This window comes from Momordica charantia (genome assembly GCF_013281855.1).
Source record: "Momordica charantia cultivar OHB3-1 chromosome 9 unlocalized genomic scaffold, Mcharantia_2.0 BLBB01000009.1, whole genome shotgun sequence".
NCBI lineage: Eukaryota > Viridiplantae > Streptophyta > Magnoliopsida > Cucurbitales > Cucurbitaceae > Momordica > Momordica charantia.
Window position 1 is genome coordinate 6556324 of NW_028275167.1, and position 16920 is coordinate 6573243.

General features: G+C 34.1%; 2 protein-coding genes and 1 pseudogene across 5 annotated transcripts; 1 reads left to right on the plus strand and 2 right to left on the minus strand.

Moving 5' to 3' along the window:
* Positions 1-1665: 1665 nt before the first annotated feature.
* LOC111018475 (protein FANTASTIC FOUR 3-like) lies at positions 1666-3657 on the minus strand. The gene is made up of 2 exons (XM_022294578.2): positions 2690-3657; positions 1666-2204 (listed from the first exon to the last, which is right to left on the minus strand). The coding sequence occupies exons 1-2, from the start codon at positions 3217-3219 to the stop codon at positions 1895-1897; spliced, it is 840 nt and encodes a 279-aa protein (XP_022150270.1). The 5' UTR covers positions 3220-3657; the 3' UTR covers positions 1666-1894.
* A 773-nt stretch (positions 3658-4430) lies between these two features.
* LOC148208888 (uncharacterized) lies at positions 4431-9494 on the plus strand (annotated as a pseudogene). Its single transcript, XR_015787086.1, has 4 exons — positions 4431-4475; positions 8131-8557; positions 8632-8715; positions 8827-9494. The product of XR_015787086.1 is annotated as an uncharacterized LOC148208888 (transcript).
* Positions 9495-9906: 412 nt separating this feature from the next.
* On the minus strand, positions 9907-14526 carry LOC111018472 (Pentatricopeptide repeat (PPR) superfamily protein). 3 transcript variants are annotated; one of them, XM_022294573.2, is made up of 4 exons: positions 13883-14526; positions 12878-13191; positions 11710-11772; positions 9907-11368 (listed from the first exon to the last, which is right to left on the minus strand). In XM_022294573.2, the coding sequence occupies exons 2-4, from the start codon at positions 13166-13168 to the stop codon at positions 10082-10084; spliced, it is 1641 nt and encodes a 546-aa protein (XP_022150265.1). In that variant the 5' UTR covers positions 13169-13191; positions 13883-14526; the 3' UTR covers positions 9907-10081. The 3 variants fall into 3 exon arrangements, with proteins under 3 accessions (XP_022150265.1, XP_087974134.1, XP_022150266.1); XM_088118008.1 differs by lacking the exon at positions 11710-11772 and having other exon boundaries at positions 9907-11440; XM_022294574.2 differs by lacking the exon at positions 11710-11772 and having other exon boundaries at positions 13883-14524.
* Between the last annotated feature and the right edge of the window lie 2394 nt (positions 14527-16920).

Genomic DNA, 16920 nt, shown 5'->3' on the forward strand with positions numbered 1-16920 from the left:
TATATATGCTTTAGTTGACATCTTCTCCCCCTTTCCCTATCCAAGAAACCACTCCCCAAAAAAGTTATACCCTTCGCTCTATGGGCACCTCCATGATTGGACAACCCTCTCTTCCCCCATCCTATACCCCTCCAAAGAATGTTACCCACCTTAACCAACCACATAATTCTTTCCCAATCATTCTCATGGAAAGGGAAAAAAACCCTAATCCTATGTCAAATTTGATCTCGTTATGGACTCACTCGAACACGTCTCGTTTGAACCCAAGATCTCATGGTAGGGTGATACCACAATTCTCAAGGCTCTTGCCACTGCACTATCTCGAGAATTAATTTACCATTTAAAGTTTGTTTCATGGATCCCCTTCTTTATTACTTTTTTCAATAGTGATGACGTAATCTAGTATATGTTTCATGAATTCATTATTAAATATTAAAAATCTCTCTTCGGTTTGAGTCGAGATAGATTAACAAAAACAAACTTTTAACTCGATCTAAATTTTTGTTTCGCAAAGATTACTTAGTTTTTTTAGAAACCCTTCTCTGTCCGAGTTGAGAAGATCAACCTCGTATGAAAAACAATGGAGTTCTTCAATTCGATTTTGATGGTAAAGAGAGAATGGGGGTCCTATTAGGTGATATCATGTAAGGACTTAGAAACCCTAAAGCACAGAGATCATAGATCACTCAGTCCCAATTTGGTCTCTCTCAATAGGGTCCTACACCCATATGAAATTTAGCAGGGCATGTACTCTCTATGTCCTCTCTTTTTAGTCCTTTAGTTCCTCACAACTTGGCCCTTCCACCCCACTTTATTTCCTTCAACATTCCAATCAAGGATCCAATATTGTGATCCTTTTTCAAAATTTTTAGTTGAGAGTTTTAGGACAAGGGTAACATGCCACCACTTGACATATAGTACATGAGACAACACCCTCAACGTACGTGTATGTAAGTTAGAGTGAGATTGATCTTACTCCTTTCCTTTATCGGGGGCTCTCATGTCTATAAATATTATAGACATAGTTACTGATATATTAATATGAATGATATAATATAATGAATTAACTTTAAGGTTTCGTCCTCAATCTTGTGTCTGGTATATTAATATAATGAATTCTACAATCGATGTCGAATAAAGACACATAAAATTGAAAATTCAAAAATTTGTTAGATACAAATATGAAGTTTAAAAGACCTATTAGACACTTTTATATCATATGCACAAGCAGCTATAGTGAGGAGCAAACCTGGAAGGGTCCAAATTCAATATTCCAAGACTTATTTACTTTTATGATGAAATAAATTACAAATGGGAGGCTATAAATCAATTCGTCTTTATTAATTGAGTTATCTTTGTCAACATATATAATTAAACCACAAAATATTTGAAATTCTTCTTTATGGTTTTGGTAACTCTACTATAATTTAGCTAAGTCTTAATGTTTGAGGAAACATTTCCATCTAAAAATATATTTTAAATAAACGTTTATAATCATATATAATAAAAAAAATAAAGATACAAAAGCCAGGATGATTATAATGATAATCTTAATCTTTTCTATGCTAGTATAAGTATAATTAAAACGATAAAGAATATAACTTCTTTCGATAAGGTCAAAGATTCAAATCTACACCCGTGAAATGTTCAAATCTACATTCATATTTTCGAAGTAATTTTTCAAATTGATTTTCATAACTTCCAAATAGTAGTACAATGGCAACAACCTTTTTTAAAAGTTGTTGGAGAGAAAGAGAGTAACTATAATAACTACCATTAACATATTGCAAAATCAAACGTACAAGTCATAGAAATCCCAAAAGAGAAAAGAAAAAGTAGTACTAAAGTATCATAGCCAATATAGATGATAGAGAAGATAGAGAAAAAAAAAGCTTCAAGTGGACACCAAAAATGGCTTCCAATTGAGCAACTCCTTCCTCCCTCCCCCTCCTTCCTTGCACTTGCACCTCGTACCCCTCCCAAGCTTCCCTATATTCTTCTCCTCCTTCTCTTCCTCCTCTTCCTCGACGATACGATGCTCGTTCGCCAACCTTAGCCTCAACCTCCCGTTGCCCCGCTCCACCACAAAACATGGCTTCACCGATGGCAACGACTCTGCTTTCAGCACCAACCGCCCTTCTTCCCTATAAGGCTTCACCTTCACACCCATTGGCCCGTTCATTGATGTCAGTGGCGGAGGATAGCTGCTCGTTAAGAATGTGAATATATGATTAAACAAACATAATCACATAGGTATGAGGGTAGGAAGTGCACATTTTTTGATTTCTGATTAATGTTGATTGTCACTTGTTGGATCTTTTGTGTTATTTTTTAAGCTCACACCCTCGAGAGAGTGTGAAAAGGATAAATAAATAAAGAAATATGTCGTAATCCATCTATTTATGTTTCGTTTGATAATGATTTTTTTTAGTTCTCAATTTTAAAAAAATTGTGCTTGTTTTTCTCCCAATTTCTTACCTTTTAAAATACATCTAAATTCTTAACCACATTTTAAAATCAAAAATAAGATTTTGAAACTATTTTATTATCTATCTTTTTTTAAGTGATAACAAAATAAATGAATAGATAAGTAATAGCCGTGATAAGTTTAATTTCATAAAAGAAAAAGAAAAAAGAAAATAGTTATCAAACATGATTAAATTAAACTTTTGAATTCGGGGTGGCTTACCTCAGCTTGGCAAGTTTCTTTGCCGCTCTCAATTTCGAAAGCCTCGAAAACCGGGGCTGCGGCTTTTTGTCGGAAGCAGTCGGTGACACCTCTGTTACGTCCAACAGAAACAGAGACGTTCTGTCGTCGCCGCCGGTCTCGCTTCCGTCACTGCCGGTCTCGCTCCCCAAGCTCTCGGTGCACATTTCAAGGCTCCTCCGGCTGAGCGTTGTCGGAGAATACTGCTTCTTCGGAGGGTCAACATACACACCGGACAGAGCTTGGAGACAGCTCCACCCACCACCACCATTCCCGCCGCCCTCCAAGGCGGTCATGTCGGCCACCAGAGCAGCGCTGGCGGCGCTATTTTCCCCCATTTCGAGATGGGTTTCAATTTGTGCATCAAAATGAGCGGCAGAGAGCTCAGAATCTTCTCCCTCCGTCGCTGCCGCCGGCCGGGAAGAATTGGATTTTGAGGGAGTCAATTTGAGCCTTAGAACATGTGGTTCCGTCAGACATGATTGCAACCCTTGATAGATACTCGACGACATTTCGATTTGGTGTATCCAAAACAAGAGGGAAAAACAGAGCAAAAGAAAAAAAAAAACAGAGAGAGAGAGAGGAAAAAAGTGAGATTTGGGTTTGAACAATTGGGTAAAAAGATTGAAACTTTGAAGTTTATATGAGCTGAGAACAGAAAAAAAGAGATGGGATTTTGTTGAAATTGAAGATATGTGGCTTGTGAAGGAGGGGAGGGGAATAGAAGGGAGGTTGAAGATGAAGAAAGAAGTGGGTGAGTAGAGAATTTATAGGTGAAAATGTGAAGTGGGATTGTGAAGAAATGAAAGAGTTTTTTACTCTCTCTCTCTCTCCTACATGTTCAAAAAGTGAACAACAAACAACTAAACAAGGAAAAAGGTAAGAGAGAGAAAATATAGGCAACATGATGATTTTATTGCATGGTGGTAACGAGGACACTGGCAAGTTGTTGTAGGGATCTTTATTTCTCAAGTTGAGTTGGGTTGAAGTATTTTTTCTAATCAAATTTGATTGGTGGAACTCATTTGATTGACAATCTAAATGGCTTCAGTGAACATGTATTTGACAGATTTATTTTTTAAAACGATTTTCGAATTGTGGGATTAAAATGGTAGAAATTCAAGTCTCTAAAGAATAATTTGGATAATTCGGGATTACAAGAAATATTCTTGAGATCTTGTGTTCAAGTCACATAAAACGCAATTTCTACCCAACAATGACCTCAGGTGTCTCGATTTACTTTTTAGAACTACAAGAGGTTTCAAATATATTTACGAATTTTGAATTATCTTGATTTCTGACCTAACATCATTTTTGAAATGGTGACATGACATGACTATTTGATTATAAGTTTGGTTTATAAGTTTGGTTCCTAAATTTTGTATGTTGTATCTTATAAGTATACTTAATTAAATTTTTTAATTTTCGATGTGTCAAATAAGTTAATGACTTTGAATTTTGTATCTAGCACGTTCATGAACTTTTCAATAGTGTTGTTGGAGGCCAATTATGGCCTGCCACGTGTCAAATGCTTAAGGAGACTTGATGTCTAAGATAATAGAAAAATTCAACCAGGACTTTTAGATAAACACAAGTGTTGATAGCTCTGTGCATTATCGCTGAGCCGATCACCATTTTGCCTTTTGGTCAACCTAATAGAGGTATGAGCTAACTTCGAAGAACACTGGCAAGCATGAAAACAACGAAGATGTTCCCCGACAACATGTCGCGTTTCCACGAATGGCGGAGAGCTGTTAAAAGTGCGAAGGTCTGTCGGAGTTCATCTTTATATGCAAAACTATTCTCACTTTGAGCTATAGATCAGATTAAGTACTAACTTGCTCGTTGGAGTGCTAAACCTGTCTTGCAAATACTTTGGACTTCGACATTCTTATTCGAGCTTCGCAGATTTCGAACTTGATCATTTTCATGATCAAACAGGTGTGTCTAATAGGTTCATGAACTTTTAACTTTAAGTCTAATAAATTCGTGAGACTTATTAGATATTTATAAAGTTAAAAAATTCATTGGACACACAATTGAAAGTTCAAAAACTTAAAAGACGTTTTTTAATTTAGAAATTTTATGTGATATTTTGAAAAGTCCATAGACTTATTTGAAAATCTGTAAAAAAATTTAAGAATTAAAATTGTAATGTCGTCATAAATTTTCTAATTTTAACCTGACATAATAAATAGAGGATTTATATGTTGGGTTTGTAAGGGAAATGCAAACAAAGTCAGGGGAGAGATTGATTTTGAGACACAATTATCTCTATTGGTATGAGACCTTTTAGATGAATCCATAAGCAAAAGCGTGAAGGTAAACAATATCATACTATTGCACGGGGTAAAGTCCATACAGTTTACAAATAATTAAATTTCTAGGACCTATTTGATAATTTTTTTTTCTTGTTTCCACTTTTTTTAATAACTAAAAATAAAGTAGCATTTGATATGCGTGTTTATTGTTTTTAGTTTTTATTGAAAAAAACGAACAGAAACAATATGTTTGGTAACTATTTATTGTTTCTCATTTTCTAAAATTTTAAATTAAAAGATCTAAATTTTGTATATGAAATTTTATTTTTTAAAATTAAATAATCAAAATTTTAATGTTATATTAATTTTTTAAATATTTATTATACATTTTATAATTATAAGTCAATAATGATAAAAATAACGCTCTTATTTATATTTTAGAAAGAAACTGGAAACTGAAAGTTGGAACAAGAAGCGAGAAACTTGATTTTGTTGTTTTCAAAGTTTCTACACGATTTTAAGAACGTTTCTTAAAAATGAGAAATAAAAAACAAAAATCGTTAAAAAACTTTTAAATTTCTGAAAAACTAAAAACAAAACATCAAGAAACAAAAATCTTACCAAACGAGTTCAAATTGACGAAAATAAAATCCCTTTCTTGGCCTTTGTGAATTAGTTGTCTAAGTGTGTCACTAATGTACACAGCTTATTTGACCTAAAAAATGTCAATATAGAGGGCATTTGAAGGAGTCATGCATGCCCACATTTCTACTTGTTTCCTTTCCTACTAAAAACTTCAAAGTTTATTGCTCTTCCTTTAATGCCCTTCAAATGCCCTCTCTCTCAGACAACACAAAAATCAAACAACAATCACATTAGTGTTTTGCCAAAACTAAAGATCATTTATATCCTCTAAGAGGTAAGAAAGAGATAAACGCTCAACTTTTTAAGCAGTGCAAAGTCAATGCCAAAAATAGTCGAACAATGAAACATACTCACAAATCACACCTAAATTGTTCTTAAAAAGAGAGAACACGACACTACATTCACTAAGCTCCCAAATTTTCCAACATTTCAAATCCTTCCCTTTTTCATCTCTATTGTTTTGTCCAACAAATGGCCAAGTGTCTCTCTCTTATTGCATTTTGCAAATAAGGCCATATTTGAATCCAAGAGCATTTTTTTTTTTTGGGTACTATTTGGTGATTATACATATCCCAATGCTATAAAATCCAAGCAAAATGAGTAAATTTAGGGTTGTTGTGGTGCTGTCTCCTAAAAGGGGAATTCACCCTCAATTTCTCATCAAAATTTCTTCCAAAATCAATCTTTTAATATAAGTTGTTCCCTCTCCTAGATTCACTATATAACAACATCAACTAAGGAGGCTCCCTTTTCACAAACATTTGTGTGTGTTTTGTTCACAATGTGAGGAACACTATGAATTAAAATTTGTCGTGTTCGAAGAAAGAACTATAGATAAATGTTAAGAGGCTAAAAATAATTATAGGCGTGACATACAGGTGCAACTGATAAGTTATTCATCGACAAATCCCTACATGTCGTAAATACTCTCAGTAACAAAAAATGGTTTTCAGCGACAATAATTTTTTGATGTCTCTTAAAATATATGTTCTTGTACTGTTTATGCTTATTGAAGGACAATATATACTTGACAAAGTTACAGTCGTGAATACTGATTACCGATATTTTATTGGAATTGAAGAGCTAAGTTCATAAAACTCCTGAGACAATTTTTTTTTTTTTTTTGAGATACATAAAACTACTAAGACCTATAATCATACTAATTATAACCTCATTGGACATACTCTTTTCCATGTGAGACACAAGTGAACTTATAGTTTCAGAGTAACTAAAATCTAGATAATGAATTTGGACCATAGACCACTCAAGAGCCTAATGTTGGGCCTGAAAGCCCAATGAATATATGATAGTAGTGCTAGTGTTGGGCAATAAATCCAAACCTCTTATTGGGCTTATGTCTTCTCTTTCAACATTGGATTTGGGCTTCTTCTTCTTCTTCTTTTTTTTGGTTAAGTACATCAGTACCCCATTTGGAGATTTTAATTGCAAAAATGGGTTAACTATTGAAACTTTACACTTAATTTGTCTAAAACTAGCCCATTTAGGATGAAATCTATAATAAATTATCAAGTTGCCCATTGAAGTGTATATTTCTCATAAAAAGATAATGTCTTCGGAGGGCTATTTTAGAAACTTATTTACACAAATGTCTAAATTTTTTTTAATTTTACACTTTTAGATTTCTGTATGTACAATTTTATTTTAATTTCAATTTTACCCTTATTTATTGCATTTATCATTTATTATAGTTATTCGTTTTTTAAATATAAAAAGATTTAATTCCATAAAATATTATCATAATCTTTTAATTAATGTGGGTCCCATACTAAGATTGATTTCTTGATTTAAGGGACATGGTAGGTTGAAAATTATGTCGAGAACTTTGTGAGTTTTTTCCATATAAACCTCATAAAATCACTATTAGCAACTCACTCTCCAACTATAACCCTCGGATATATCTGATATAAACTAAACTCCATATAAACTTCCCAAAATCACTGTTAGAATATTAACAGGGGAATGAATCGTACTCTTGTTTTTCTTTTTAACATTTATGACAGGGTGTTTAATTTTCATCATATTAACAAAGGATTGAATCAAATTGTACTCGACTTTTCCTTTGGTTGGTTTCATTTGACTTTCATATTCATCTGATGCTAGTGTGGTAGATCTTATTCTCTCTCTCTCTGTTTTTTTTCTTATTATTATTTTGCCATTAATGCATTATTGCTGTCTCTGTTTATGGTATATTAACAGAGGAATGAAGCATATCATAGTTTTCTCTTTAATGTTCATACTTCCCTTTTTCTTTTAATGCCTCTCTTTGAGTTCCTCATTATTGTTTTTTGTAATTATCCTTTTTTTCCCTTGCTACCAAAACCTGGGGATCTTTTCTATAATTTTACTTTTGTAGTCACTGAGTTGGTTGGGCCTTGTCGATGTGGAATCCGTTTATGTTCTTTTGTTGATTAAAATTTCGTTCTTTTTTTTTTTTAAGTTCAATGAGTTCATATTTTTTTAATTGGTTAGAAGTAGTAGACTGAATTGTAAGTTTAGAATCCATCTCTCCTCCTTCGGTGCTGCAAAATCAAAGACCAAAAATATCACTCGTTTTTGCAGAGCACGGAAGCAGCACATGAAACCACAATGACAGCCTCTGAAAAACCAGAAGGTAGCAATCCATCCTTGAAGAAGGTACAATCATCATTAGCTAGTAGAAGTTCTTCCAAATGGAAAGTGAATAAGTTTTCTGTCCGTCGATCTGAATGTATTCAAAATTCAACACCTCGATGCCTCAATATACAACAGAGCGTCGTTGAAGAGATAACTCTTAGTGATGGAGAAGATGAGTTGCCCACCTCTTGACCAAGAGAATGGCTTGCCTGAGTACATGTTCGGGGACAAAAACTTGGAAGGGAAAATCGACTACATTGTGAAACTACTCGAAGCACATGGCCATTCCTTAAACTCAATAAAGGCTGAGGTACAAGTGCCTATCATTTTTTTCTGTTACATTATTAGGTTGGGTGATTTTGCTCATTAATTGGTGAAAAACAGGTTATTAAGAAATCCTCCTCGATGGAAACAGTACCGACACCTGATATGAAGTACAAGAGCATGTATATAGCATCCCAGAAGAAGGTTATGTTTAGTCATTTCCATCCTCTGATTCTTTTTTTCAACTCTTCTTCAGGCCAACTTGAGTTCATTAAGAAACCGTGTTCATTTTTGCGGTTATTTTCTTATGTGCAGATTGAAGAACTAGCTGAAGAAATCCAAGTGCTAACTCAAAAATTGGAATCCACTCGAGACCAATTTGAAGCAGTATGTATTATCAAATTCCATCTCTACTATCTTAGTTATGAAACTAGGAATGGACAACTTTTTTTATTCTTGAAAGGAACAAAAGACACCTTTTATTGATAGAATTAAAAGATTAAAAGAATATATCCCAAAAGAAAACTAGAACTTATAAAAAGAGCACCCTAGCTCATTGGAATTAGAAATGCACGTTGACTTGAGACTTTAGCCTAAAACCAAGTTGGTAAGCGTTTCCTTTAGAACAACAATCCTAGTAATCAAAAAGCCGAAGTTATATTTACTCCAAGAACACTCGAGAAGTGTTCAACTTCCAGCATAAGGACTAAAGAGTCGCTTCCAGATTGGTACTTCTCGTGTCAGATCGAAAACAAAACTTTCAGCCCTCACACCCCCTCAGGAAAAAGTGACTTAGAATACAAAATTTTGTATACAGGATGTCTATTGATCTGATCTCTATATGTGGACAAAGTATCAAAAGCAGTGGATCCTCAAGTGATTCAAAGATATTAGCTAACCAAGTTTTTTTTTTTTTTTACATTTTTCTTATAATTTTATGTGTCAATTATGTTACGATTTTAAGAAGTTTAAAATGCCATTAAACTTTAGATGGTATAATGCATGTATTTTTTAGCTCAACAAGTGTTGAGCTGGAGGATTGAACTTGAAACTTTAAAAAGGTAATAGGTAATTATCCACCGAACTATGCTCAAACTAACTGATCCGATCCTAGTAAGGAAGCTAATTAATACCAAAAATGAGTTAAATCCTATATTCAATCAAGTAATTGAGAGCAAAATACGACATTTAGGGAGAGCTTTGGAAATAATTTAATCTGTAGTACTCATCAATGTATGTCAAATACTTCTTACCGTGGCTAGCAGCATCATCCACACGTAGCTTGTGAATTTGGCTGGGCTGATTGTAAATTCATGATTCATTTGAGAAGACAGCTAAAACACCACATCAAACTGATATTGCACCAGAAAAAACTCTCAAGATTCTGCAACCTGCTGAGAAAATTCCCGAAACTCAATAGTATCAATGAGCGGGTCAGTTCGGGTCGGTTCATGTCATATATTTTGCCAACACCAACATCAAACTGACATATAGGCCAAATATTCCATAAGAAATCTAACCTAACTCAGACAGACTAAAATATACTTCAAACCAATTGAATTCAATTAGTTCAGTCAGTTTGGTCGGTCTTTCGGGTTTCATAGTAAAAAGTGCTCGAAACTTCACTCACACACATCTTGCTGGTCAGTTTTATAAGCTCACGGGTCTCTTCATCCAACTTAACATCATCTTTTTCCATTCTTTCAGCAACTATGAGTGGCATTTTACCAGCTTTTGCATAAGTGCGCAAAAGAGAATTGTAAATCTCAGTATTCACATGACCTGCATTCCTAAGAACAATCAATAACTTTTCTGCCCCTTCAATGTTACCCTCCTCCTCAAGTTTCTTACACACTTGTTTAACCAATCTCTCATCAGCATTCCATTTCTTCACACTGCCAACAGCATTCTTGAAGAAATGTAACACTTTCTCCATCTGATTCTCCTTCAAATAACCCCACGTGAGGAGCTCCCAAGTTGTGTAAGATGGAACAATTCCTTTTAGCGACATCCGATTGTAGAAACTCTCGGCTTGTTCCATTTGATTATTGTTGATATATGCCGCGAGAAGTATGTTTGGAACCCGAGTATCGCCTGTCCCAGACACCGACTCCCATTCAGTATAGAGTTTCTCGGCCTCCTCGAGCTCGTGGAGTTTCACAACAGAAGATATCATGCAAGTATACTCACTATCACTCATCTTTCGGAACGACGTCTTCATCTTTTTCCATATCCTCCAAGCTCCATCCTTATCCCCCAAATTGGTGTATAGGCTAAGAAGAGAGGAAAATGTGATTCTATTTCTTTTAGATGCCATTTTCTCCATCTCCTTCAAAGTAGATGCTGCTTTTTCAGTAAGTTGCTTTTTGGAATACAGATTAGTTAATGTGCTTAATGTTACCCAGTCTCGTTCGATTTTCATCTTCTTCATCTCGAGGAGAATGTTTTCAGCAGCTTCAACATCATTTTGCAAAGTACAAACATTCAACAAAAGATTGTATGTTACCACATCTGGTTTAGTGTTCTTCTGTAAATCTTGAATCAGAGCGGGAACCTTGTCTAGTTGCTTGTTTGAGATGTGAAGGGATAGCATGTGGTTGAAAGAAAGAGGACTTTTTAAGAAACCACATTCAGACATTTTCTCCATTAAAGCCTCAGCTTTGTCTGATAGATTGTTTTGCACATACACATGAAGAAGAGCTGTACAGGCAGATTGGCCTCTCATTTTATCAGGGAGATCCTCGAAAAACTTCTCTGCGCTATTCAGGCCACGGATTTTTGCAATCAAATCCAGGTGAACTGCATAATCACCTGGTAGCAACTTCATATCTTTCTGTGATGTCGTCCATTCACATATCTGCAGGGCGAAGTGTTCAAGATTATTCAAGACCACTTTCAGATCATATAAGTTACATGGTGCATGGTGATTCTGAGGTTATAAACAAGAAGTAAAATGGGGGCAGGTCAGAGATGTTTTCTTATAGGAAATAATGTAAAGTATTCACTAGAAAGGAGACATATATTAACTGAATTCCTTTTTAAAAAATTATGAACATGAACTCATGTCAAGACCAGCCCTTCTTTCCTTCTAGCGAGGGTGCTAGCTGTCCCATGCACCTATGTACTTATTATTTTGTTTCATATCCGCAAATGTTTAAGCATGCTTGTATGCACCTCGACTAATTTCATCAAACTTACATACTTATTACGTTGTAGTTTTCTCGAAGTAGGATCATTATGAGGTCGTGCCACAAGGTAATCCTGCGATATATTACACTCATGAAACTCCTCTAACAACAGAGAGCTCTTAAAAGATAAACTAAAGGCATGGATAAACTAAAGGCATGTTAGCCCTCCCTCTGCCAATAATTAATGTGGACCATATTAACATCCATAAAATCACTTCTAATAATTACAACCACAATATATGAGACCTACTTTCCTGTTGTCCCTCGCTCAATGAAAAATGAGTAAGTCAATTTATTTAATTCGACACTTCTTATTCCTTTTCTATACATGCTCACGTAGATGTTAATAACCAGTAAATCTCTTATATAAAAAATAATAATAATATTAACCAGTAAGTTTTTTTTCTTTTTGGTAAGAAACAATAATAATAACCGGTAAGTCAACCTGAATTCTTTCTAATATAGGGAACTTCTCAACTGAGGTAACACAATCCAAAAACTAAACCTTCTATGGAATCCAACTCAGCGCCTAACATAAAAGCTAATCTCGACTCTTGATAAGGCTCGCATTTTAGTTGACTAGAATTTTCTCCTTGGCACACTGCAATAAAGGAGAGGGAGTGGTTTCACTGCAACTAGTTGAAGTTTAATGTTAAAAGACAATAGTAACCCAGGTACCTCAAGTATCTCTATGATATTGTTCGCTTTGAGCATAGCCCTCACGGCGTTACTTTTGGTTTCACCTAAAATGTCTCATAAATTGTCCTCTCTTATATACCATGAATCACTTCCTTCTCTAACCAAGGTTGGACTTTGTTTGCATTCCCCCAGCAACATTTAACAAATTGGCATGATTCTTAAAATCAAAAATCACTATCAAATGGCTCTAATTCTTACATAATAACTCATAATAAATCCCTATTATAAATGATTAAGCTAAACTTGTCCACTTGCTCGAGATTTAAACCAAGTAAAACATAAGCTAGATTTGATGAACTATTCAAAAACATAAACTGATACTGAATTGACTCCAACTCATTCAGGTGGATATTAAACTCACTCACAGCTCAAGTAGAAGACGAGCTCCTCCAGCTCAAAAAATCAGTATAACACGCTATCTCCCACATTCATTACAATACATGAATTCAACAAAATAAGGAAAGATTGAAATCGAATACCTCGAGTGCGTGCTTGTAGCGCTTGAGCTTGCGGAGTTCCCGGACGATGCGATTGAGCTCGTATTTGCGGACAGTGTGGCCTTCTTCTTGCCATTTGCGAATGGCAATCACGGCGCTACGCTTGGGGAAAGCGAGGCTCATGAGTCTTCGCCCGAGCGTGTCTCGACCGCCGCCTCCACCGGAGCTGCCGGAGCCGCCTTCTATTGCCGTGTTCTCGACCGCCGCCATGAAGGCTTCCCCGGAAAATCGGCGGGCGGCCGTAGCCAGAGATGTCCGCAGGGAGCGGAGCATCGTGGATTCGTGGTTACCAATTTCTGAAATGACTCGCAGCGGCGAGTATAAATTAATATGTATTTTGGTTCTTTTTTTTTCAAATTAATTCTTCTTTTTTAAATTTCCAATTTAGTCCAATTTTTCAATTTAATCCCCTACGATAAACTTACACCACTGTGAATTGAAATATAAACTTAAATGTAAATTCAGAAAAAAGTAGTGAATTTTATAATTCCTCCTCCGAATTTTTTTAAAATTTGTATAAATTTGGAGTTTTATTCTCTTAAATAACTATTTTTTCTTTAAAATAAGTAAATAGATAAAAAGATCCATATAAGCATAACTCCACTCATTAATAAAAATTTTTAGAAGAAAAAATTTGTGGTTCAAATCTCCCCTCTCATTGTCGTACCAAAAAGGATAACAAAATAAATACATTTTTTATCTACTAAATTTTTGTCATTATGCTATGTAAATTTATCACAGACTAATTTTAACATTTAACCTATAATTGACTAAATTAAGAAAAAAATGTCAAACATATAACAGACTAAATTGATTTTTTTAAAACTGTAGGGATCTTCCTTGCCATGGATGCTAATTAAGTTTGAAAAAGTGATCAACAGAGCAGCACAAACACAACACACATAATGGCTGTAATTAATTTAAGTTGATTTTATTTATATCATATGAATATAAAGAAATCAAAAAGGGGAAAATAGGGGGACTAACCAGCTCTCACGTAATACCAATCAGGATCATAAGGGGCAAGCTCTTTGAATCTCGCAGTCTTCACTATATCTGTCCATGGTGGGAGTTCGACCTGCTTGGCAATGGTTTACGCAAAGAATAGCAAGTTATAACCACAATATGAACATGTCTTTAAATATAATAGACCCAAAAAAACACTCCGGAGCAAGTAGGGGTGTTCACGGGTTGAGTTGGATCGGGTTAGGAGAGTTTTTGGACCAACCCAAATTTTCGAGTTGGGTAGATCAAGAAGGTCAACCCAACCTTTAAATTTTTGGGTTGGGTCGGGTTGGATCGTCGGGTTGAGACGAGATAAATAAAGCAGTCAAACCAAAGAGGATTCAGTTGAAATCTGTAGAAATCGATGGTTCATTGTAGAGAAAACTATTCACTGTTTACTATCCCAACCGCCATCATCAGAAGAGGATGAAAATGAGAAAGAGTACACAGGATGAGGGGAGGAGAAAGGAGGGGAAACTAGAGAAGAGATCAATGGAAGAAGAAGAGGGGAGGGAAAGACCAACGAGAACGATAGGGAGATGAAAGGAATGGGATGGAGGGAGGAAAACAGAGGGGGAGATGAGAGGAGTGGGGGAGAAGAGAGAGAAAGTGGGAGGGGGGAGGAAGGGAGAGAAACGGGGGGAGGGAGGTGGCACGTTAGGTTTTGGTTAGATTTAATATATATATATATATATAATTTATATATATATTATATATATTAAAAAAATAAAAATAAAGTATTATTGGGTCGGGTCAACCCGGAAATTTTAAGGTTTAACCCTAGAACGACCCAACCCAAGGTTTATTCCAATCCAACCGGGTTGGGTGCTTCATCGTCGGGTATTTTGAACTCCTAGGAGCAAGTATAAGGACAATAAAGTAAAATATTTCACATGAGGTGAAAAAAGACCAGAAAAAAAAAAAGAAAATAGTACCACGCCCACAAATTTAATCAATCGAACAGGAAAATTAAAAACATGAACGGACAATCTAAGAAGCAGATCGATCGAAATGTCTATGCCCTAAAACCTTCAAACTATTTGTTTTATTAGGAAGGATGAAAAAAACTAAGAACAATGGAGGCCGGGAGAAGACAATAAAGAGGGCAAACAACACAGAAACAAGCACACCCCACAACAGAAGATGAAACTCAAATTTAGCGTAAACTCCATTTCCGAAACTAACATCCCAGCATACTCTTTTCAATCGACAATCGAGCTTTCTCATCCATAGTAAAATTAAAAAAAAAACTGATACCTTTCTGGATCGCTTGTTATTGTTATTGTTCATTTTTTTTTTCAAAAACCTTAATAAAAACATTGTTTTATCACTTGTTTTTTTTAGTATAATATGTGAGTGGATTTGAATTCAGTGTCTTATGATGTCTTAACCAATCGAGGCTCAGGACTTATCGCTTGTTACTGGCAAATTTTAGAGAGGAAATAATATGAACATAATAATTAATAACAAAATATAATTTTATTGAATTGGATTCCCTATCATCCTATTTGTAATAATACAATCTTAATAAGACATCTAAGTCAAATAATATCTAAACTAAATACATTCCAATTATAATACGAAACTTAAATCATATCAAATTATATTAATTACTTATATAATAAGTAATAAATATTAAAAATCCAATATAACGTATATTTTTTTAATAATCGAGTTAAAAGTGAATTAGTTATATAAACAAAAATTACTTTTTTTTTCTTTTTTGGTTAAAAAAATCCATAAATAAAAAACAATTACTTAACACATATATATTTTTATACGTTAAAATATATAAACGATAAACAATAAATAAAAATGTCACCAAACGGACCCTGAAATTTGAGGTGAGAATTTGAATTAAAAAACGTAAGAGAAAGCATCTTCATACATTACAAACTCATACCTAAACTTTAGTAATGGGGTCAAGTGCTCCAATATTAGTTAGGACATAAATGTATTATGAAGCTTGTAATACATCATCACTATAATATGAATATGGAATATTTATTTAACATGATGTGAAGCACGAACATTAATATAAACATAAATAACATGTCGTCAAGCATGACTTTTATTTGATAGTATATATTAGTTGAACTTATAAATTAAAGTTAGAATTACAACTTGTTAACTTTTATTAATAGGAGTTGAATCTTGAATAGTTTTGTTTTTTTTATTCGTTTTATTTAAAAGAATAAAAAACAATTGTTTATTATTATCATTAGTTTAGAACATTTTGTATAACCATTTATTGTTTCTGGTTTTCTAAAGATCTAAATAACAATTTTATGAGAAAAATTAAATGAAATATTTAAATTTTATGTCATGATATTTTTTTATATGTTTTATAAGTGAAGAATAGTAAAATAATGTTTTAATCCATGTTTAACCGCAAAAAAAAAAAGTTTTAACTTTGGTGTTTCTAAAATTTATACAGGATTTTAAAAAACAATAAACAATAAAAATAACCTAACAATTATATATTTCAAAAAACCTATAGACAATAAACAATGCATAAGAAAGAATAAAATAACATTAATATCTCCGATCATCTCAATAGGCATACATAATTCACTACTCATTTTAAACTTTGACACTTTTCTTATGCTAAAAAAATAATAAAGAAAAGCATTAGTCCCTCACTATCATCACCATTTACCAGAGCCACTGGTGTCAAAAATATATATACGTTTTTACCATCAACTTTTAATTTTATTACCGTCAACGTCATCTATTTTCGTTAGTTCATCGAATTAAGGTACGAGAAATTCAACTATTGATTTTGAAGAAGATATTGAGGTTGTTTGATCACGAAAACGATCAAGTTTGATCGTAAAGCTTGAATTAGGTACACTGACGTACAACAAAATAGAATTAGCCTTTCGACGCTCAAATTAGTACACATTTTAATATACACTCGATAGATAATATAGTTTCGCGTACCTTATGTGAGAGATGTGATCTCCATTTATAAAGGTGAACTCTCGACAAGACTTCTGACAGTGCTCCAATAACTCTCA